This window comes from Podarcis bocagei, assembly GCF_964188305.1.
Source record: "Podarcis bocagei genome assembly, chromosome: 15".
Lineage (NCBI taxonomy): Eukaryota > Metazoa > Chordata > Lepidosauria > Squamata > Lacertidae > Podarcis > Podarcis bocagei.
In genome coordinates, this window is record NC_138141.1 from 6,103,488 (window position 1) to 6,127,708 (window position 24,221).

Consider the following 24,221-nt stretch of genomic DNA (forward strand, 5'->3'; position numbering starts at 1 on the left):
AAAATTCCTCTTGGCTGGTAATCACTGCCCCCAGCTATCTTTGTTTGGGTGCAAAGAAGCAGAAAACACCATTCCTCTCTGCACAGTCTGAGAAAGGCATCAGTAATTGAACTAAAGGGATCAGTGCTCGTATACATTCCGATATCTGGTTAGGCGAATCCGAGTAGACAGTAGCCTTGAACCATGAGCTGAAGTAGGCTTCCTGTGCATAGCCAATGGAGATGTACATCTGAATCCAAATCATGATGTGCATCTAACCCACTGAACTGGATGAGCACATCTTATGATGGAGTTGGAAATATGCATTGGTGGTGCTATTTGTTGTGTGTGACTAGCTACACACTAGATGGGAGCCAGAGGCTGGACAGCTATTTATTGAGAATGCTCCTGTCCTGGATTTCCTGCATCAAGCAGGGGGGTGGGGGTGGACTAGACCCTTCCAACTTATGATTCCGTGAAACAGTCTATTTACAGCTTCTATCATATTCATATTGGTTCAGTCATAGTCAGTAGAGGCTGGTCCATTAGGGATGGGGTCCATCCCACAACCTCATTCTATCTTCAACCAGCTCCCACTTGCTGCCTTCTTACTTAAATGTCAGTCCAGGGTGACTTCTCCTCCTCAGTCTCAGTGATGCCTTTGCAGAACTCATCCAGGAAAAGGACAGGGACAAAACATTAGTTGGTTGTATCATTGGCTCTGACTTTACCCATTTCCCTGTTTTCTGCCCTAACAATCCCAGCAGACACTCTTGTATGTCCTGTTTTAGCATTAATCTATTTTTTTTATATTGATCTGTGCTTTAAATTAATCTCTTAAAGTACAGATTCCTAAATGTATTTTCTTCCATTATGCACGTTTCTATTTTATTTCATTTTATTGCTAGAAATACCCATTATAAAGTATAGGTGTAGATATGGTGCTAGAACATTTGGGATGTGAAACTTGCCATTCACACTTTAATCTGAGAGGTGTGAATCAGGTTTGCATAGATCAATGACTCAAGCACCTGTGAAAATCGAATTCTTCAAACATCCCTAATTTGGGAACCACCTACAAGAGTGTTGTTGAGGGTGACCAAAGCGGGAGGGGGGATTTCTGCCCTTCTGTCTCTATGATTGTTTCATGCTTTGCTCTGCTTTGCATTCCTCTCCTTCTGAGTTCTTGTACAACAATGAAAATTTCTAAGCACAATTCTGAAATTAGAGCATATGTGCTTTGCCACAATTCCTTCTTTTCATTTGTTTCTTTCCCCTCTAAGTGCACATCTGTGCAATGATAACGCAGACTGCCACAAATACCTTACATCAGAGATGTCTGCTTCCAAGATTCTTTGTAACCTCACTGACCCCACATAGTATTATAATGCAGACTAACTCTCAATGGCACACTTTTTGACATGCTTGTGCAGAAGCTGGTGTACACATACTTTAACTATTTACTAGGAGTCTGCACAGGCTCTGAGATCTGCTTTGTATTTCTATCTATGCATTATTATTATTTTTAAACTGATCTGTTTCTGAGTTGCTCTGTGCTCTTATCCCTTTAGACTGTAATAGGGCTCTTGGTTTGTTCAGTATAAATGAACTTCTGTATTTCCCTGTTCAATGTAAAGGGAAAATTTAAAATGCAACATTTCCCCCGTTTGGGCGAAAATGGATGAAATTTATAGGCACAGGAGCCTCTGTGGAGTGGACGAAGTCTGCCAAATTGCAGATAAATAGTTCCAGTGCTTATTTAGGGGAAAGTAATTCACTTTACTCTGTCATCCACAACTGGGGTTGGAAGCATTTTTCTCTCTTTCTTACCTCAAAATAATTAGGGGTGATTGAATGGTGTACATGCTTATGTGTTTAAAAACAAACAAACAAACAAACAAACAAGAACCTTGAGGTTTCACAACTGCCTTTGTTTTTCTCCTCCTGATAGGCCTTTATAAGTATCTAACAGGTCTTGTCTAGAATGTTTCCTGTGGAGTTCTGAAGAATGCTGAGATTTGAAAAATAAATAAATGAGGATTTTACCTTTGTTTGTTTGTTTGTTTGTTTTAAAAGCCACAATCACTGTTCTTTTTTTAATATAAAAATAACCCCTAAAAACAAAATAGCACACAAATTCCAATCCAGAGCTCTTCAGTGCTTTGCAGACAATGTTTAGGACAGCTTCACCTTGCAATGATTTGCAGATCTACAGAAACTCAGAGATACTGTATTTTAAAACATATGGTACATAAAGCAAAGGAACGGAGCAGCACAATGACAAGAGATGGGGGGCAATACAAATTGGGGAGGAGTTGTTTACATTAAGCTTTGATTTGGGGGCAAGGGAAGGAGACCCTTGAATGATCCCAATTAACGTCTTTAAACCCCGTCCCCCAACACAAAATGCAGACTTGATGCACACCCTTAGTATTTATGATTTGGATGAGCTAATCCTATAACTAACCTCTGTTATGTTTAATATTTTTTTGTCTCTCTGAGATCTTCCTGCCTGATACAACTGTAGCAGCAAATGGCATCAGCTTCAAAGAATATCAACCTGCAAGCTGCAACACTTTCTCAGTGTTCTTAAAGGCAATCCATATTCTGAATTTTCAAACGCAAAACTGAGTTCAAAAAAGCAAAAGTAAGTGTAAAACATCACAGAAAGCAACTTTGCAGGAGGGGGTCATTCCCAGTCCTAACCTGGAGCTGTTGGGGATTGAATCTGGGACATTCTGTGTGCCAGGCTGCAAGGCAGATGTTCCACCACTGAGCTGAGGTCTATCAAATTCTGAAGAATGGAGTGTCTGTGTTTCTCTCTCTTCATACAAAGTGAATTCAAAGTTTCTGCTATTCAAAATAGAATTTCATTGCTTTCAAAATCTCAGATATCAGAAGTCTGAAGAAAACATTTTCAAGCTTCAAGGTGAAAGTAGAATTACTGAAATGTCAACCTTAGATTCAAAATGAAAGTAATTTCATACCAAATTTAGCAGGCTGAAGCTGGAAATCTGACAAATGTTTTCAATTCAAACTAATTTAAACATTCGCTTTCTAGAACCAAACACATTCATTTCATTTCTTTTTTTTCTTTTTTGAAATCCATTTGCTGGTTCTATGATACACCTGCCTATGAACTAATGATGTTTCTTTCCTCCGGGAGAAAGAAGGTGGGCGGCGAGATTTGTTTTGAAATGCTGCTTTAAAGCACTCATACTTGAAAAGAATATTCAGCCAAAAGAATGGGTTGGGATAGGGGGAAAATACTGTTTTGTGTGTGTGAGAGAGAAACAATTGACCATGGTGTGTATAAAATAGGAGATTGTCAAAATGAACCAATGTGCTTACCCTGGCATTTGTTTTGTTTGCCATAGAAATGCTAATGAAAATAACCTTCCAGTGACCATGAACTCCTGAACTAAATCCTGGAGGATTCCATGGAGCCAAGAGACACGGAAGAAGCCAGTCATAGAAACACAGTTTTTAAAACAAACAAACAAACAAACAAACAAACAAACAAACAAACAGGTTGTAAGATGCATAGGCCTTTCCACATTTACCATTTATAGTGGCAACATTAAGGACTTTTATTTATTTATTTCTTAGTGTGCTAACGTACAACATAATCACTTCAGCTAGTATTCTGGAACAATATACTAAAGAGCAGGGGTCAGCAAACTTACTGCACCTCGGGCCAGGGTCTCCAGCGCTTACCGTGCAGTGGGCCGGAGGGCGGGGGAGCGCATGCCCATACAAGTGCGCACATGCTATTTCTGGTGCACTTCCGGGTCGGAGGAGCACAGAAATAGCTTGTACGCATGTGCAGGGGCCTCCTCCGACCTGGATGTGCACCAGAAGTAACGTTTGTGCATGCGCAAATAATGCTTGCGCATGTGCACAAGCTATTTCCAGTGCTCCTCCGACCTGGAAGTGGGCAGCTGCGCAGCGCTTGTAAGAGCGGGCAGTGGGGGTCGCTGCGGGCTGGAGAAATGAGTCCCTTGGGCCTTAGTTTGGGAACCCCTGCTAAAGAAACTCATAACAGCATAGAAAGAGTCCAACATCCTGTTCTCACCATGGCTGACCAGTTCCCAGTGAGAGACCAGCAAGCAGGATTCAAAAACAGGAGCCCCCTCCCCCCCCCGTGGTTTCCAGCAACTGGTATTCAGAAGCCTTGTTGCCTCCAGCTGTGAAGGCAGAGCACAGCCATGGGGGCAAGTAGCCATCAATAACCCTCTCATCCATGAGTTTATCTAATCTTCCTTTAAAGCCATCCAAGTGAGTCCCATGGTTTAACTAAGCAATGCATGAAGAAGTATGTGAAGAACTTGTTTTTCCTTCTTCTGGGGAGGGAGGAGAATCATTTTTTGGGTGGAAGATCCAGAATAGATCCTCAATCAAGGCCAGCCCTTCCATGAGGCAGAATGAGGCAGCTGCCTCAGGCGGCAAATTCTGAGGGGCAAAAAGTGGCTAGAAATGTTCGCCATGTGGTCTGCTCTGGAGTCCCTAAGCTAGTGTACTAACCTAGAGAGTGTAGTAGAGGACTCTGTTCCATCATTGGATCATGACCTGGTCCCCACATGACATTAAGCCAACCCTTAGAGCAGCTCACAGTCTCCTTGGTCCTCTTTGGTCCTTTACTGCAAGTCAAGGTTTGGCTTAGTAAGCTTCATATCTGAACTCCCCCCTCCTTTTTGCCCCAGTGCTCTTTACTGCTGAATCCACAGAAAACCTGAATGTCCATTTGTTCCAATTCAGTGCTGAAGAGCAGGTTTCTTGGGGAAAGTGGCAGGACACACACACACACAGCACTCAGACACAGAGATTTAAAACACCGACCTGTGCCTAAAAAACAGTGGGGCAAAAGATAAATGTGGGTGGGCCCTGCATGTTTTGGCATGTGTGTTAAGAAAACAAATGACTCTTCACTTTATGACAACGTTCTCAGTGTTTCTGTATGACATCCTGGTAGATTTGTTTGAGATATTAAAGTGTGGGAAACAACCAGGTCCTATAGAGGCGGCTTTTTCCTCTAGCACCAGCTGTCCCTGCTGGCCTCTGCCACTACTGTCTCAAGCCCTTCAAGTCTCCAGCCTCCTCCATTGATTGTTTAAGTTTTGGGAAAGGAGTAATTGGTGGAAAGGGGTAGTGGAGACCCCCCCCCGGCTTGTATTATGAGCTGAAAGGTGGCTCTCGGGGAGGAAGAGGAAAGTGTTTCCCAAAAATTTCTTTAGGAAAGCTCAGGAAGCTTTGAGGGGAAGGGATTGAATCGTCACTACTGCTGAAACTCACAACATGGTGGTAGAGCTCCACACCCCAAGCCCTTCTGCCCAACAGCTGGAACAATGAGCACTCATTGGCACCCCCATGGTGAGCAGAATCTGTGTTCTCCTCTCTCGTACTGCTGGCATAAAAATGAGGGTCCTGGAGTGTGAATGGTGTGAAAACAATATATTGGGCCTCTCCAGGTATCCCACTGGGAAGGAAGAACAAAACCATCTGGGTGTTTGCTGTCTGAGTAGAACCCCATGTGAGTGAGTGAGTCCCACTTGGAGCAGAACATTGCTCTACCTTCTCAAGCCATCTTGCTCCCTGCCAGGTCTGGCATGAAGAGAATAAGAAAAGGCAGAGGAATATTTTACTTCCTCCCTCAAATGAACCTCAGGAGCATCATTTCATTTTTCATTCAGAAGCGAGTGGAAATCCCAGTTACAAACTCTGGAAGGGCCAGCTCCATGTTTGGGAGGGGCCTTAGGCAAGGCCTGCTCCATGACTCCCCTCCTTCTGTGAGTCTACCTCCTCACCACAATTATGACCAGCTGTTGCTGATGCTCCTCTTCTTTTTCTCTGCTGTCTCCTGAATTGCTTCTCTGGCAGAGAGCCAGTGAACCATGAGGAGGTGGTATCTCCTGCTCTACCTTCTAATCTCCACTATTGCCTGGAGTGTGAGACAGGTGAACAAGCAGCTCACAGTGGTGAAGAGGTGGAAAAAGGAGGCTGTGGTCAGTGGACCCCTGCTGGGGTGTGGGCCCTCAGCATGTGTCTGGCCGTGCCAATCCTTGATGCCAACCTTGATATCTAGATTCATATCCCAAAGGATTTTTGAAGCTTCTCTAAGGGGGGGGGGAGTTGTTTTTGTTTTCCAGGGGTGGTGAGCAGCAGGCAAAGCGAATGGCAAAGATGGAGCCTGTTGCTGAGAGATTTCTGACTTTTCAAGCTAAAGGGGACTAAAGTATGCAATGTAACACATAACCATTATTTTTGTTCCTTCAACCTTATACCTTCTAACGCAGCTTAAAACTAGTCATTACCTCTTTTCAGCAGGTGGCAGCGTAAAGTAAAAACAGGCTCTGCCGTTAAAATGAGCAGGTTGTTCCACCTCACATTCTTTACCTCTCAGGAAAAGCAATGAGACATTTGCAGGAAAGGTCAAGCTTGCGGAAGGTTCTGGACTCATTTCCACAGCAGAGTCATTCATTTTCTAAACAGTTCAGGGCATGAAGAGCTAAGTGCATCCCCAAGGATTCTCTTTCTCTCTCCTCTCTCTTCCAGAGATATTTCATGCCATGTCACAGTCTTTAAGGCACCACCAGATGCCCTGAAGTGTTATTAATTTGAGTCAGGGTTAACTAAGCTCAACTCTGGTGTCTGTATTCAGTGTCAAGCTTCATATCTGAAATGTACTCTTATGGGTTTTATTTCAGGTTTCTGTGAACAGGGCTATTAATGTGGCTGCCATGATGCTGGGTTGGGGAAACTTTTTCAGACTGAGGACCGCATTTCCTTCTGGGCAAGCTTCTGAGAGCCACATGTCAGTGGTGGGGAGGGCCAGAGGGAAAAAGTGGGTGTTACATTTCTGCAGTAGGCTACACATATTCAACAACCCTTTTTATCTGTCATCCATCTATCCAAGCAAGCAAGGAAACATTCCAGCTGGGCAAAAATACTCACAGAGGGTGCAGAATAGGGCTGGTGACGTGTGTGACTTGTGAAGAGTGGTTAAGGAAGAGGTGTTAGCTGAGGAGAATCCAAAGAGCCACATTTGGCCTCTGGGCCTGAGGTTACTCACCACTGCCTTGAGGCAATACCTGGCCCATCTCTTAGAAAAAAGAATGTTTATAGCCTGTGGTATTCAGGTGTGGATCAGAATTGGCCTACATAGTCACTTACAGACTCATTCCTAAGGCCATTTTCATGGAAGGCAATCTTACTTGGCTACAAGTGATCACCAAAGAAGATTCAGGTGATGTATCTCAGTGTATCCCTAGCCGGAATTAAGATTGCTGGAAGAAATATCAACAACCTCAGATATGCAGATGACACAACCCTGATGGCAGAAAGTGAGGAGGAATTAAAGAACCTTTTATTGAGGGTGAAAGAGGAGAGCACAAAATATGGTCGGAAGCTCAACATCAAAAAACAAAGATCATGGCCACTGGTCCCATCACCTCCTGGCAAATAGAAGGGGAAGAAATGGAGGCAGTGAGAGATTTTACTTTCTTGGGTTCCATGATTACTGCAGATGGTGACAGCAGCCACGAAATTAAAAGACGCCTGATTCTTGGGAGAAAAGCAATGACAAACCTAGACAGCATCTTAAAAAGTAGAGACATCACCTTGCCAACAAAGGTCCATATAGTAAAAGCTATGGTTTCCCCAGTCGTGATGTATGGAAGTGAGAGCTGGACCATAAAGAAGGCTGATCACCGAAGAATTGATGCTTTTGAATTATGGTGCTGGAGGAGACTCTTGAGAGTCCCATGGACTGCAAGAAGATCAAACCTATCCATTCTGAAGGAAAGCCCTGAGTGCTCACTGGAAGGACAGATCCTGAAGCTGAGACTCCAATACTCTGGCTACCTCATGAGAAGAGAAGACTCCCTGGAAAAGACCCTGTTGTTGGGAAAGATGGAGGGCACAAGGAGAAGGGGACGAGAGAGGACGAGATGGTTGGATAGTGTTCTCAAAGCTACCAGCATGAGTTTGACCAAACTGCGGGAGGCAGTGGAAGACAGGAGTGGCTGGCGTGCTCTGGTCCAGGGGGTCACGAAAAGTCGGACACGACTAAACGACTAAACAACAACAACAACATCTCAATGAGAGGCAAGATGACCCAAGAAGGTGCAGTGATGGTCAGAATAAATTAAAAAATCATGCTTATCCTGCTTCCCTGTCACATGAAAGGAAGTCGTAAAATGCAAAAACTGAAGTTTTGAGAAAGAGAAAGTCACAGAGAGCTATATTTTGGGCTTTGTAAGCATCCCTAGTATCTGACGTAGGAGTGGTGGACTTTAGCTGGCTGTTGGCAGGTTTAAGCTGTGCCCCCGCCTACACGCCACCTGCACATTGCAGACAAACAAATGCAAATATTCCAAAACACCGATAAGAATCCAAAAGAAATGAAAGTGAGGTAAGCACTTTGCCCCTGAAATGTTTTACCACTCAGAAAACAGGAGCAGAATACAGCAATATGAACAGATATTGTTTCACCTGAGTTGAAACAGAGTATTTTCCTTGCGTCCGAGGTTGTACAGAGATTCTGCACACATCAGGGGTTGCAAATTTATCTCAAACCTGGATCTCAAACTTTGATTAGAATGGGAACCTGGGTGCTATGCATACGATTTGATTATATGAAGCTGCAAGGTACTAATTTTGTATGAGAATGCCTAAATCAAATATTTTTTAAAAATAATAATAATTATGATTTAAAATTATATTCTAGGTAGCCATAAATGCTATATATGATTATGACATCTAATTTGCATAAAAGAAAAGTTAGACTAAATATGTAAAAATCTTAAAACAATATGTGCCCAGTTATTTGAGTGTGTGGGTGAGTGAGATTATGACTACTGCATTATTTCGGGGAAGGACAGCCTGTGTCATGTTAACCCAGAATCTAATACTGATCTTCCCACAATTACTTTGCAAGAAAAGCAAAGCAGGTTTTCCCCCCCTTCTTTCTTTTGTGCTGATTGTACACTGGTGTCTTCTCCTTTCTTCGCTCTCCTCCAATTTTGTGCTTCCACAACTGGAAACAATAGAGAACAATTATTTCTAAGAGATCTTGGGTCATGTTTTTAAGAGTTCAAATTTCTTAGGAAAGCTCAAATATCATCAAGCCTTACCAAAAGCAATGAAAACAGGTGCTCCAATTATGCTACTGAATACACACACACACACACACACACACACACACACACACACCACAGTTACTGTGTTGGATATAAGGACTTGGATGGAAGAACAACTGGCTAGCACCAGAGTTCACCTACGTGAACAGAAAGTATGACCTATGCCTAGAGATTTGTCCACCTACAAGAGCCTTCCTATATATTTCAAGGGCTGAGTCAAATGTCCTTCACCTTTGCTTTTCATATCAAAATAATTCCTCGAGCCCTTTAAAAATCATTGACCAGAGTTAACAGCAATTAACATATCTTGGCTTTGCAAGGGATGTTGACTACTTTGCTCTGCAAGAAACAAGGGGAATCCTCAGACAACCCAAAAATAAAGATATGGGGGGCTTTGGAGGAACATAAGAGCCCTGCTGAATCAGGTCATCTGGTCCAGCATCCTGTTTTTACAGAGGTCAGACAGATACCTCTGGGATGACTGTAAGCAGGAGATGAGCTCAGTAGCATGCATGTACACACACACACACACACACACACACACACACACACAGTTGAAACAACCAGAAAAACTTGTCCATGAAAACGCAGGTGCTTTATTAGGGAAAGTTCTTTTATTACCCTGATCTATATGCAGGGCTGTGTGGGGCACCCAAGCCCTGAATACTGGAGGGCACCAGGCACCCACCGCTGAAGCCGCCTAAGCTCTTAACTATCTACCTGTGTGTGGGGGGGGGGGGGAGAAGCTGTGTTTCCCACACGCAGCGCCATTGGGGGAAGTTGCGCTCCCGCCAACTGGTGGGCGGACGGGCGCACAACTTCCCCCGATGCCGCTGTCCGTGGGAAATGATCTAGGGAGTGTTTCCTGCCTGCAGCTGTTGGGGGGGGGGAGAAGCTCAACAACTTTGGGGCATCTCCCCTAATTTTCTTAAAATTGAGACCCCCCCAAATGGGGGGGTGTCCTTATACACGGTAGCTTCAGATGGAAAAATACGGTAATTTGGGGGCTTAACTAAATTTGGGGGCGCTGGGCGGATTTTTGCACCCCAGCAGCGCATATGCTAAAGACGGCCCTGTCTATATGATTCCACTTTGTAAAAACCAACTCATGATTCCTTCTTACAACATACTATTCCTTCCAAACATACTTAAGAGGTACCTTTGCCTTGCATGTTTGCTTATTTAAAAGTGGGTGTGTTTGTATAGCTATCCCTCCAGCTATATATCATGTACCCATATCCCATGTCCAGTTCTTACAGTTATCCACCCTTTGATTCATTGCTTAAGTTACTAGGCAGGACCTATATTCCATATGTCTTTAGTACCACAAGGTGTAGATCTACCTTTTTATTACTGGAACTTGGTAGCTATGGAGACAAACAATATTAAATTCAAGCAAAGCACTGCATTTGAGCAATGTCTTACTATCATTATATTAGTTGCTTTCATCTCACTCGCTGGATCATCACCTTGTCATGGTGAATGGGCTTGCATGTTCCTATGATCTGAAAATTTTTACACATCACTTGGGAAGACAGGCAAACTAATGTCAGTGTACTGGAAGAAGCAAAGATCACAAGTGTCGAAGCAAAGATTCTTCAACATCAACTTCGTTGGACTGGTCATGTTGTTCGGATGCCTGATTATCGTCTTCCAAAGCAACTACTTTATTCTGAACTTAAAAATGGAAGGCGCAATGCAGGAGGTCAACAAAGAGGTTTAAAGACTCCCTCAAGGCAAATATTAAAAAATGTAGTTTAAACACCAACTATTGGGTAATACTGGTCTGCAAGCCCTCTATTTGAAGAAAAACCTTTATCAAAGGTGTCATGGACTTTGAAGATACTTGAAACCAGGACGAAAGGGAGAAATGTGCTAAGAAGAAGGCACATTTGGCAAACCCTCACTGTGAACAACTTCTGCCCGGAAACCTCTGTCCCCACTATGGAAGGAAATGTGGATCCAGAATTGGCCTCCATAGTCACTTATAGACTCACTATTAAGACCATGTTCATGGAAGACAATCTTACTTGGCTATGAGTGATCGCCAAAGAATAAGAAGTTGCTTTCATGCAACCCTAATTGTCTAGATGTAATAGAAGAGATACAAATAACAGCCAGGCATCATATTTAGCAGTGAGAAGGGAATGGGTGGTGATTTATTACTGACATGAGCTGAAAATATACCACTCTTCCTGCACAGAATACATGAGATGATATATATTAGTAAGACTAAGGAATTGCAAATATAGAAGCATATGCTTTACTTACTTCATCTCTTTATAAGAAAAGCTTGGTGCATGTACAATGCTTGCTGATTCCGAATTATTACAAACCTTCCAACTTTCCTCAGATGAAAGTAGGGACATTTTATTCTACATCAGTATCACTGCTTGTGCATTTCCTCCTGGTCAACCACTAAAGTTATTAGAGGAGACATCAAAAACTGCAATATTTTGAGCACAGAAATCTTTGAATTTATGTATTGCATTTAGGAAAGCCTGAGGGAAAAAGAAACCCCAATCAATAAATACAACTAAATGTGTGTTTGTGTGTGTAGAATATGCATTTATGAGTATTTATGCATTCATGAGTATTATGCATTTATGAGTATTTTGGAAGCAGAATACCTTTGAACATCCATTTTTTTGCAATTGTGTTTTTACATTGTGATTTTATCCTGTGAACAAATTTAATAAATAATCCCAGCGTTTATTTTGGGGTCCAGGAACATATAAACTTTTGAGTATGGGAATACATAAACTTCCATTTTTTCAGTATTTCCAATTTCTGAGCAAATTATGCATGTATAAACAACTGCAGCATCCCGGATGGATCAGCTGCACATACATCCGGGCCAGGCAACCTCTCTCCCAGCTGCCCTGGGACTCCCCTTCACCCAAATGCACAAAACAGGAAAACTCATATCAGATTTCAGAAGGTGCCACCATTTCAGCTCATGGGAGAGATCAATGCCTTTTTCCTGTCCATGTGAGAAGCCAGGCAGGAAGGGGATTTTGAAGGGAAGTGTTTTTGATTCAGAGGACCCTTCCCCATCTTCCCAAATCCCCTTCCTCTCTAGGAATCTAGTCCAGTTCCTTTTAAGCCACATATTTCTCTACATCTCTCTCAAACAGCAGACAAAGAAGAAACGCCCGCCACCCACACAGGTGGCGGTGGCTCAATGACACTTCTGGTTCCCAAACAAAACTGGCAATGAAAGGGGAGGCAGCAATGCAAAGAACCTGGGCTGATCCTAAGAGGTTTAGATGCAGAGCAGACTCTTCCCTTTGCGCACAATGTTGCTGCGCAGCTCATAAGAGCATGCAAATGAGAACCCAAAGTAGGTTGCTGCTTCTCTCTTTCCCAGGCCAGGAGATGGAAGGGGCAATGAATGAAAAAGTGGAGAAAGATTTGAGGTTTTCTTTTTTTAGGGCAGTGGGAATTCAGGGCTCTGCATGACAAAGTGAGAAGCCATGATGGCTTAAGGGTTTGCATGATGGTCCCAGCATTTTGGGGGCAGTTAGAGACTATTTAATTATAGTTAGGAGATCAGAAATTTACCATAAGTTCATGGGTTCCCCTTTCTTGTGCAAGATTCCCTTCTCCCTTTCTGATTTGAACCATGGTTAACATTATAACTGCAACAGTATCCTTGTTAACCATAGTTTTAGCACTAATCGTGGTCAAAGCAGGTTTGCATGATACAGTCTGGGATACCTACAGTTTACATTAAGGAATTATGCACTGGGGCTAAAATTCTGCGCTCAGTACTAGTATAGGAGGTTGCAGTATTACTTCTCCCCTCCTTCATCAGGGCACCTCTGTGCTTAGTACACCTCAAGTGGACCAAGTGATTTATATCTCAGCAAACTTATCACTCTAAACCACAATCCTTCTGCATACAACAGTTTAGCCACAAATTCTATTTATTTTGAGCACATAGAGTCTATTGTTGCTAACCAAATTAGATCCTTGGTACAGAAGTTCTAGAACTCCTGTTGAAAATTGCCAAATCTCAATTGCATTTTCTAGCACATCAAAGAATTTTGCATTGGCCATTCTTGTTGGTAAACGTTCACCTTTCAATAATTATGATTCATCTGTGGCCTGCACATGGCTTGTGTCCTATTACTGGTAACAACACACTGGAGGCATGGGGAGCTCTAAGTATGAAATTTGTCCCCTCAAAAATTCTGGCTCAATTTTAATTTGGGTCCATTTCTTTTTTACCTTAGCCTGACTTGAAATGGGGCTTATAACCCCCCTTTGCTTCACATAAACCTCACTTTTCTCTGAGCCTTACCTCTCTTGAGCAGGTAGCAGAAAAGTGTGGAGGACTTACATCCTAGCTCTCTCCTTAAAGGTAAAGGGACCCCTGACCATTAGGTCCAGGGGTTGCAGCTGGACTCTGGGGTTGCAGCTCTCATCTCGCTTTACTGGCCGAGGAAGCCGGCGTACAGCCAGCATGACTAAGCTGCTTCTGGTGAACCAGAGCAGCGCACGGAAACGCCGTTTACCTTCCCTATTTGCAATTTGATGTGCTTTCGAACTGCTAGGTTGGCAGGAGCAGGGACCAAGCAAAGGGAGCTCAACCCATCGCAGTGATTCGAACCGCTGCCCTTCTGATCGCCACCCGCGTCCCTTTGCTCTCTCCTTAGCTGGAAGTTATACACAGAACATAATTTCCTCTTAGGAAATCACGGCAGTTCATATTTGAAAACTACAAGCTCCCCAGTGGCAGGATGGTTGATACCTTGAGCATCATCTGTGTCAAAGCTTGACCTTCCCATTTCCAGGTGATGTTTTTCCCCTACTTGATGTAGGGAATGTACAGGGAAGGCATATATTCAAGCATTCTTTTTAAAGCTTGTTCATGGTTTGATAGGAATTCTCAAGGGTTCTTAGGATGAGCCAAAGGGGACTAACATTTAACTGCCTTGTACTGTCAGGTCAGGGCAGTTAAAAGGTGATGGTTTTTGGGTATCCAGTAGGGCTCTCCCAAGTCATATCTCATGCACTGCTGATATAGCACTGAATCTTTACAGCTACATCTCTCTATAAATAATAATATTTGGCAAGTAAGCTGGGTTTGGCTTAGTGGGTCACAAGCTATGCACTGCATACATTGTGGCTTTAAGACCCATAAAGGTGGACAGGATTTATGGCTTTAGAAGGACAATATTGACAGACAAAGTGAAATTCCTGGCCAGATTACTTATTCTGGCTCGATACAATAAGAGCATTTCATTATCTTTTGTGATAGAGCCTTTTCAGTTGCAAATCAGCTTAATGAAGCTATTTATATCTGGGATATCTTGTCTCTGTCAAATGCAAATACTCAAGGGCCATGAGGAAGTAAGAGCACATTCGCTTTTCTCGCATTCCCTAAGTCTTTGTCATGCCCTATTTATTATTTGTTTGTTCGTTTCATTTCTGAATCACATCCCACAAAATATCCCAAAGCGATTCAACAGTTATAAAATTTCATGTCCCACACAGATACAGACTGGGATTAAAATATCCACTTAAAAGGCTTTTGGGGAAAGAAAGGTCTTCAACAGGTGCTGAAAAAGTAATGGAGACAATACCAGGCTGGTATATAATGGGAGGGGGTTCCAAAGGCTAGGTGCCATCACACTAAAGGCCAAGTTCCTACTTTGTATGGAGACTTCCTGATCAGATAGATGGTATCTGCAGGACTCCTTTTCCTGAAGAGAACAGTGATTGGCTGGATGTATAAGGGGTAATATATAGGTATAGTGCCTGGGCCCCTAGCTTACATAGTGGCAATTTATTTTCTTGCAATATCCATGATGTAGTTTCAGGGATTGTGAAAAATTGGATTTGTGGAAAATGTAAATGGCAGCCTGCCTTATTAATCAGAGACCCACCTTTGTAGGAGGGGTGTAACAGAGGGTACTAGCCACTGAAGCATGGAACCTGGTCTGCAACCAGATATGCCACTGACTGCAAATCCTATCAGACTTGCACTCATTTAGGTAAAGGTAAAGTTCCGCTGGAAAGTTAAATCCAGTCAAAAGCGACTATGGGGTTGTGGTGCTCATCTTGCTTTCAGGCTGAGGGAGCTGGCGTTTGTCCACAGACAGTTTTCTTGGTCATGTGGCCAGCATGATTAAACCACTTCTGGTGCAACGGAACACCATGACAGAAACCAGAGTGAACGGAAATGCCATTTACCTTCCCACTGCAACGGTACCTATTTATCTACTCGCATTGGTGTGCTTTCGAACTGCTAGGTTGGCAGGAGCTGGGACAGAGCAGCAGGAGCTCACCCCATCACGGGGATTCGAACCACCAACCTTCTGATCAGCAAGCCCAAGAGGCTCAGTGGTTTAGACCATAGTGCCACCCACGTCCCTTTTTTACACTCATTTACTGTACATATGACAGAAGAGAATTTTCTAGCCCTCAAATGCCATACATAAGTAGTTGTTGTAAAAGTCAGTTTACAATTGCATTTCTCCTTTCTTCAAAATTACATCAGCGCATTGAAGGAAAGCACAGGCACCTAATTACACACATTTGAAAGGAATGCCCTTGATCTGCTCATTGCTTTTGGGGATACAACTGTCCAACTGCAATTTGCCTGCCAGCCGGCTCTCATCACTGCCTCCAGGACCCATGATAAGGTTTTGCACTTGCTACCAAAGACCATCCTGTATTTGCCTTTAGAAAATTATTGTTACTGCTATGGGAAAGAGCAAATGGTCATTAGTCTTAGCTTAAATGTTACTTTGGTACTTTTAGCAAAGAAGTCATTTGCAGCAGAAGCCTAAAACAACATTTACAAGGCAACACATATCCTTTGATTTGTTTATGAGACAGTGGGATTGGCCTTTGATTCCTACAAGCTTTAATGTTGTATCATCTTGTTTCATTTCTACATGGAAGAAAAATATCCTAGACTCATTCTATGTCCCTGAGGAAGACCCCCTTCTCTTACTCTGTTGACACTGAACAAGTTCAGTCTACAGTGATCTGTCAAGCATGGCATCTGATATACCCTATGAGCATTACCTAAGCCCCAATAAACTCATATTGAGTAATTCATTGAGTTCAGTGGGCTCTGAGCAGGACTTATAGGCTTGTTTCTCTCTCCGAGTTGTTTTTTTTTGGGGGGGGGGAATAGATTGACATAAAACCTGATAGAGAAGAACATTTGTCAAACAGGCAGAAAAAATACTTAAAATTATAAAATATTTGGATATCCTTCTGTCCTTTCACTCCATTCCATGGTAGGGTCACTATACCCTGTTAAAATTGTGAATATATATATATATATGTGTGTGTGTGTGTGTGTGGATAAATGAATTCCATCCAAATAGAATGCCAACTACAATGAAGAAAGTCAATTCCTACAGTTCTGAACCCAGTTGTCATTCCACCAGTGCACATATTAGCCAAGGGTGCTGGCATAAGAAGCCCAAAGAGTCAATGTTGCAGCATAGTCACAGAAATCCATCACAGAGTGTGCCCATCTTAGGTTACACCCAACTTTCTGCACACAAAAGTGGACATTGGTCTGACAGATTTGGGTAAAGGTTATTGCACAACATAGTCAGTCTAGTGTCAATCAACAGAGAGGGAAGGAAGTGTTCTCAGCATTCAAGTGCCATGGTGCCAAGATGCACAAAGATAATAATAATTACGGTAATACTCTTCATTCCCCCCCCCACAAGCCCCCTATGAAGCTGTGGGTCCCCAGTTCCTGTGGAGCTGCCTGTCTCTAAGGCAGCAACAAATATTCCTGCCAAAATATACTGTATAAACATAAACCAGAACATCCACCTGATACAAATGGACTCCAATGAAACAGAGTTGTTGACTGGTTCCTGCAGATCTAAAATTGACACATGAGGCATTAAGCAGTGCCTGCCAATAGAAGCTTTATTTGTTTTCTTCTCAAGTTCTTAATTTCAGCAAAAATAAAAAATAAAAATGCTTATTTGAGTTTTGATTTTTTTTAAATTAGAACCACATTTAAATCCACATTTAAATCAAGGCACTTTAAAAAGGACTTAACACAACATTTTCGTTCCTTGCATTCTGAGGAGATTTTAAAGCACATTCCTAAATGCATTGAGGAACTAGGACAAAAATACTGGGAGGAAAGTTCATAAAGTCCTCTGCTTGATAATTCATTTGAAATAGGTCAGAAAAGCCATGGGATTTTGTACTGATGCCCCCCCCCCCACTGCCCTAGGCAAAACCAGGATGTTTAAGTACTCGGTTTCTCATCCCCTGTTAGAGACTAATAAAATACAGCCTTATTCACCTCCCCCCTTGATATCAAGGGTGTGGCAGAAGTAATGCCCGTGAGGCCAACAACTTTGAACCAGCATAAAATGGCTAGAGGCTAAAAGACAGGCCTAAATGCCTTCATCATTGCTGTTTATTCCAACCTCATCTCAGACTCGAACAAGCCCCTTTCGGGACTGAACTATTGAAAATAACCACAGTCACTTTCCTGATTGCTGTAATTTAATTAAATAACCTTTCACACTGGGCAAACCCAAAAGCAAAAAGGCTCATTAATCTTTCTAGTGATTAGAGACACCTCAAGAGCTTCGAACATTTACCTCTCCTTCCCAGCAGCAGAAATGGATTTAGGAGGATCATGGTTCATACCTCACATTCCCTGGAGCCAGAAATGGTATACGTGCAGGGTCCAGATCCATTAACCGATACATCCATGGTCTCGGAATTTGTCGGCTTGTAGTCCACATAATACTCCTGTAAAGGGGAGTTCATTTGCCTTTCAGACTCTCGAGCTTTTTTCCGGCGCCTCTTCATAAGAGAGTGTTGCTGGAGCTGTTTCATGCTGGCTGGGTAGCGCTTCCATGAGACGTAGATGACCAACAAAATCATAGCCACTGATAGAAAGAGGGCCACACTTCCAGCAATAATCTTGTGAAAGGAAACATGCTCATACTCTGGCTCTGGTCCAGATGTTGGGAAATCTGGAGAAGGGTTTGCTGTAAAAGAGGTTGGCTGATAGTCTTCCAGTTTGGGAAGAGTAGGCTTTGGAACAAAGATGGGCCTCTGCTGAGTTTTAGGGGCCTGGTAGGGCTTTTCAGTCACCACGACTGGAATTTCAGCACAAATGTTGTAGGTTTCTACAGCATCACTCACTTTCTCACCCTGGATATGCTTTGGGCCTGCACAAATCATGGTACTTTCCTTGTTTCCTTTGAAGCTTTTAAGCCAATTAAATAGAGGGCAAATGCTCCGAGTACATTCCCACATATTTCCAGAGAGAGTGATGGATATTAAAGAAATCCAGGCATTGACAGTCTCCTGAGAGATGTTGGTGAGTTTGTTGGAATCCAGGTTGAGTTTCTGCAAGTTGGGCAGGCACTGGAACGTCCCGGGTTCAATCCCTGCAATGTCATTCCCTGATAAATCCAAGTTGTGTAAGGAACTCCAAGTCCACGTTAAACCTTGGCTGATGGATCTGATCCTATTCCATTGCAAGTAGATTGAGCGGAGGTTGAAGAGACGTGGAAAGTGAGCAAAGTTGATCTTAGAAAACTGGTTGTGCTCCAAGTGGAGCTCCGTTAGCTTCAAGAGGCCAGCAAAAGCATTGCGGGATAAACTCCGTAGGCGATTGTAGCCCAAATCCAGAAAATCAAGATTGCGACAATCTTGGAAAACTCGAATCGGAACAGTTTTCAATGAGTTTGAACGTAAGTGCAAGATCAAGAGCTTGCGGAGACCTTTAAACTGCTCAGACTGCAGTGCCTGCAGCTTGTTGTATGACAGGTCCAGATTGCGGAGGTTGGGGACTGGGTGAAATGTTTTGTTTTGCAGGTGGGTAATTTTGTTGGAGCTCAGAATTAATTCCTTCAGCCTACGGATGCCCTGGAAGGCATCCTCATCTACGGAACTGATGTAATTATGGTCAAGGTATAGCCATATGAGTTGGTGAAGGCCTGCAAACTGATTTGGCTTAAGCTTCTGGATGCTGTTGTACCGCAACGATAAGCCTTGAGACCCTCCGGAAATGTTCTGAGGGATGTCTCTGAATGCATGAGATTCGCAGTACACAATTTTGCCATCACATCTGCAGTTCTTGGGGCAAGCTCGCTGAGCCCCGGTGAGCGTCACAAACAGCACTGTAGGGAGGAGCACCAACACTGCACTCATGCCTCTCAGCTGCTTGATTACATGGAAACCTGCAATATTAAGAAGATGAGAAACATACATTGTAAAACCAAATAAACCAGAGGCTCCGGATTCATCAGTGGGACCTTCTAACAACACAGAGCAAGTCTAGCCTCCTTACCGATTCTTTCCCTATTTGTTTTGCCTGGAGATGCTTGCTCTTCTATCCCTTCTTTTGTTTCTTCTTCCTTCTGCTGTTCCCAGTTCATATATACCACCACACTATTCAGTTACCTTGGTTTGATTTATGACCTTTGAGGAGGAATTTAGCCCTCCCCACTTCCACTTGTTTTTGACTCATCCCCATGTGCATCAGCAAGCTACATCTCACCAGAACATCCTTATTCCTAGGATGCCGGGATTTTCACAATAAACATATTTGTCAAGTCACTGTGATATAGCTTTTGGAAGGAAAAATGACTGACTCTAGGGCTGTTCATAGTTCCTGAAGAAGCAGGAGGTTTCTTAATAAACCAACTTGCTAGTACAGGTCCCATCGACCCCTTATGAATTAGCAACCCAAATTTATAACTGATCTTTATAGTATAGCAAACTAGTAGTCATCAAAACTATGCACACACATATATATGTTGAAATGATCTTCCAACAGAGTGCAAGGTAGGATTCTTTCATGTGAGCTAAAAAATAATTCAAGCCTGCAGAAAGGTAGATTGGTGTGCATGCCTGGTGTGTCATATCTTGTGTATTAGGAAGTCTCAGAGATAGCATCCTAATAAATAAAGGGCTTCCTAATAATCGTAACACACTTGCATATCTATCTTCATATATCATTGCTTATATAGTGATAACTATCACCTGCAGGTATGTTTTAATGCACAGCGGCATGGGTTTATTTTAGTGTATGTGTATATATGACAGATGCTTGCAGAATAATATTCATTTAGCTTGATGTGAATGGCATACTCCTAGCAGCAACAGAGCAAAACTGAGTCAGATATGCATCAGATTCTAGCCAATTTTAATATTATACATTCCACACGCCAGCAACTTATTGTACTGTAACGCTTCAGTGTGCATGCAGCCCACATAGCCCATGTTTTCTGAATAACTATGAGGGTCTTGCATGCATGTATATTCACAAAGTGTGTGTGGTGAAGTCGGGAGCAGAGAGAGACTTTTTCAGCCCTTACAGTAATCTTTGAGCCAGTGGTTCTTTTCAGAGTTGTAATCTTTCTGATGATCCGACTGCATTTTTTCATCAGGAGAATTTCTGAGAAAGAGCTATTGTCTTCTCAATAATAAATAGTTATTATTATTATTATTATTATTATTATTAGGATGAGTGGGAAAGAGAGGGGAGAAAAGGGACAGGACAGAGAGGGAGAAGTTATTTTCTCTGATGTCTCTGGTTGAAATCAAGAGATACTCTGTGTGTGTTAGTGGGGTGTGTGTGTTTGTGTGTGTGTGTGTGTGTGTGTGTGTGTGTGTGTGTGTGTGTGTGTTAGAGCAAGGAAGTATTCCTAATCTAAAGATCTTTTGACTCTTGTTTCTAATCTTTCACTTCAATGGCAAGGCTTTTTCATTTATATTCTGTTATTTTCTTTTTGCCCCTAAGACAGGAACAGCAGCCAAATAGAAATGTTTTTTGGCTTACAGATGGAGGGGGAAATGTAACCTGTCACAATTGGAGGGGTGGGGAAGGAGCAGCTATCAAATGACTGCTGGAGATCTAAGCATATATTTTGGGAGGAGTGTCCCCCCCCCCCAGATACCAACTCAGCCCTCCTGAACGCAGGTCTACAGCAAAATACCTCTTCCTCACTTTGCCTTCCTGCATTCAGCAAAAGGGCTAAAAATTCAGATGTCCCCCAGAAAAGCTTGCTCAGTATGAAACCCAGCAAATCCTGGATGCAACATGCATTTATCTACTTGTGTGTGGACAGGGAAGCAAAAGAGAAGCAGAGCTGGGGCAGGAGCGGGGGAGGAGGTGGGGGTGGATGGGAGAGCAAAATCACTCCAGGATGTATGTATAACTAAAGGATGTATGTGTATCAATTAAGTAAGGACATGCATCGAGAGATTAATCACAAAAAGGGACACTGCAGGGACAGAAACGGAGCAGGGCAGGAAGGGACAAAACACAGAAGCTAAAAATATAATAGCAAGTGAGTCACCTGGCGAAATAAGGCACGAGCGATGCCGTGACACAAACACGTTATATATATCTATATCTCTTTATGCAGCTGTCCTACAGATAGGGAAAAGTTCGCTTACCCATCCTTTTGTCATCGGCAACTGTGTCCCCTTTTCTTTCCAGCTGTTTTGCTTCTTGTTGGTGAAGATGGTTTTCCCCCTTCTTCCTCTTCTCCCCCCCTTCCAAGTCGGTCCCTCTCCTCTAAACCATCACAATGTTCATGTCACACACAAGCCCAGCTGCCACCTACTTCACCGCCATCCGGCGTGAATGCCAGGAACCTACACAAAGTTCCCGAGAGAGGGGGGAGGGGGACGAAAAAGAATTTAGGGGAGATGGGGGAGGGTTAGGGGATGGGGATGAAGGGGGGTTGGGGAGGGGGATACAGGACTGGAGGATGGGGTATGGGTGATGGGGCAGGAAGAGGAATGGAGCGGGTGTTGTGGGGGGTGGGTGGGCAGGTTTGTTAACCTCTCAGAGCCATGGAGCACATCAGCCGGAGAGCCATGAGCATCGATGGGGAAGCTTCAGTGCCGGAGCGACGGCGGACCGCGGAGGGAAAGCAAGTTCTGGAGGAGAAAGAAGGGCAGGGAGCTTTGCCCGGCTCCGAGCAGCCCTCTTCAGGCGGCTGCCCCCTGCCATTCCCAGGCACAGCAATCCATCCTCTGGCAGGTCCCCGGCGATGGGCGACGATGCCACCAGGCCTCCAGAGCTGTAGAAGAAGTCAACCCGCCGCCCCCTCCTCCTCCTCCACCAGACCCGCCACCCGCTTTTACTCAAAGCTGAGCTGGATAGTTTTCTCCATTTAGCCGGTCAGGTTGAAAGTGTTCCCTCTTTTTGCTGTTGTTGTTGGGCTTTTTTGTTTTTGGTGAGCTGTGCTGGAAGAGAGAGGCTGCTCTCCTGTACTCATTCAGAAGGCTTTTCAGACAGCGAGGATGCTCGGGAGCTTGTTGGTGCTAATGTTCTAGTTTGCGATACACTGAGTGCCCTCCACTGGAGAAAACAGATCACATATTAAAGGCACGAACAAGTGAGGCTGTCATTGCTATGCAGACTTCCTTCTTTCAGGAAGGGAATTAAAGACACAGGCGTGCTATTTCAACGCCCACCACCCCCACCCCCGCGCTCCTTTCTGCACCGGCTCCCCTCCCTCCCCACACATCCACACATCCACACACTTCAGCACCTCTGGACCTTTCCCAGATTATTACTAAATGTGTGATGCCGCCGATTTGTTTGCATTGGCTGGAAACAGGTTCAAAATGACTCAGACCCTCACTTCTCCCTTTTTCTTTTTAATTGTCGTTGCAAGGTTCCCATCGAAAAATCGGGAATTCCAACTTTCAACCCCCGAGCATTGTAATTCTGACCCCCCCCCTCCCCTTGCTCTATTTTTCTTTCATCACTTGGACTGGAACGAGGTGCATGGGAAAGCTTTCTGTTTGCAGATTCATAATTTGTGTGAAAGGCATCACTCATGGACTAAAAGGAAATTGTATTAAAAGCAGCTTTTTTGAACCGTGGAGGCACTGAAAAGGGTGGAAGAAACAAATCAATATACAGCACAGAACTCAAGATGTCTAATCATGGACACTTGTTAATATGGACCCTGTTGTGTCATGTTTGGTCCTTCTGCCCCCCTCCCCAAGAGGCGAATGCCAGTAATCAATGGAATTAGCTTGTGTTGCAGGCAAAAGGTGCCAGGTGCAATCTTGTGTGGTGCAGTGGTTAGGATGTTGGACTAGGACTTATGGGACCAGAGTTCAAACCCCCACTCAGTCATGAAGCCCACTGGGTGACCTTGGGCCAGTCACTACCTCTCAGCCTAACCTACCTCATCGGGTTGCTGTGGAGATTCAATGTATGGCACTTTGAAGTCCTTAGGTTAAAAAAAAGGTGGAATATAAATGCAATAAAAAAAAAAATCCATGGCATTGTCAAGGTAACAAGACCATGGGTAGGACATTTGGAAAAGACCCTTCTCCACTTAGAATCATAGAGTTGGAAGAGACCACAAGGGCCATCGAGTCCAACCCCCTGCCAAGCAGGAAACACCATCAGAGCACTCCTGACATATGGTTGTCAAGCCTCTGCTTAAAGACCTCCAAAGGTCTATGATACTATGATACCATAGTGGAGTCTTCTTCAACCTGGAGCTCTCCTCGTGGTTTTGGACAACTCCAACCATCCCCACCCAACGATGGTGATGGGAATTGTAGCCCAAAACATCTGAAGGGCACCCGGTTGACAAAGGCTGCCTTAGTTTATGAAACACCACACTATTCAGTGTAGACAATACTGGACTAGATAGTTGAGTGGTCTGACTCAATATAAAGCAGCTTTGGTTTATATGACAACATGTAAAAATCCAAACTGGGAGGCAAATGGAACCCAACATCTAATGGAATATCTATTATATGTTTAACCAGTGATCTCAGGGTTCATGGCAACCTTGAGATCACTGGTTGAAAGAAGATTTTTAAATTGTGTTTACAATGTGTTTATACTGTTTTAAAATTATTATTTTTGTAATCATTTCTCCACCTGCTGCCCTGTTCTTCAGCAGGAAGAACAGGATATAAATCAGGCATGATCTACTGTATGTCTTAGCCTGAATCCCTGAAGCATTTATTTATGTGGTCAGTTCATTCATTCATGTCGCTACCCTTATATTAATATGTACTGGGCAGCTTAAAAACAAAACAACATTAAAAATGTGAGATATAAGAATCAAAACTAACAATATGCAATAAAATGCATGC

General features: G+C 43.3%; 1 protein-coding gene across 4 annotated transcripts in view; it reads right to left on the bottom strand.

Moving 5' to 3' along the window:
- The window catches only part of LRRTM4 (leucine rich repeat transmembrane neuronal 4), a 426,980-nt gene extending 404,489 nt beyond the window's left edge, over nucleotides 1–22,491 (bottom strand). For 2 of the 4 annotated variants that reach the window (XR_014002357.1, XM_081171693.1), the window contains exons 1-2: nucleotides 21,540–22,491; nucleotides 17,720–19,315 (exon numbers count right to left, since the gene is read on the bottom strand). Coding sequence is in view for 3 of the 4 variants with exons in the window: in XM_081171693.1 (XP_081027819.1) it covers nucleotides 17,763–19,315; nucleotides 21,540–21,543 (1,557 nt within the window). In the remaining variant the exon portion in view is untranslated. The remainder of the gene's footprint in view (nucleotides 1–17,719; nucleotides 19,316–21,539) is intronic. The other 2 variants (XM_081171692.1, XM_081171691.1) reach the window with 1 other exon arrangement.
- Between the last annotated feature and the right edge of the window lie 1,730 nt (nucleotides 22,492–24,221).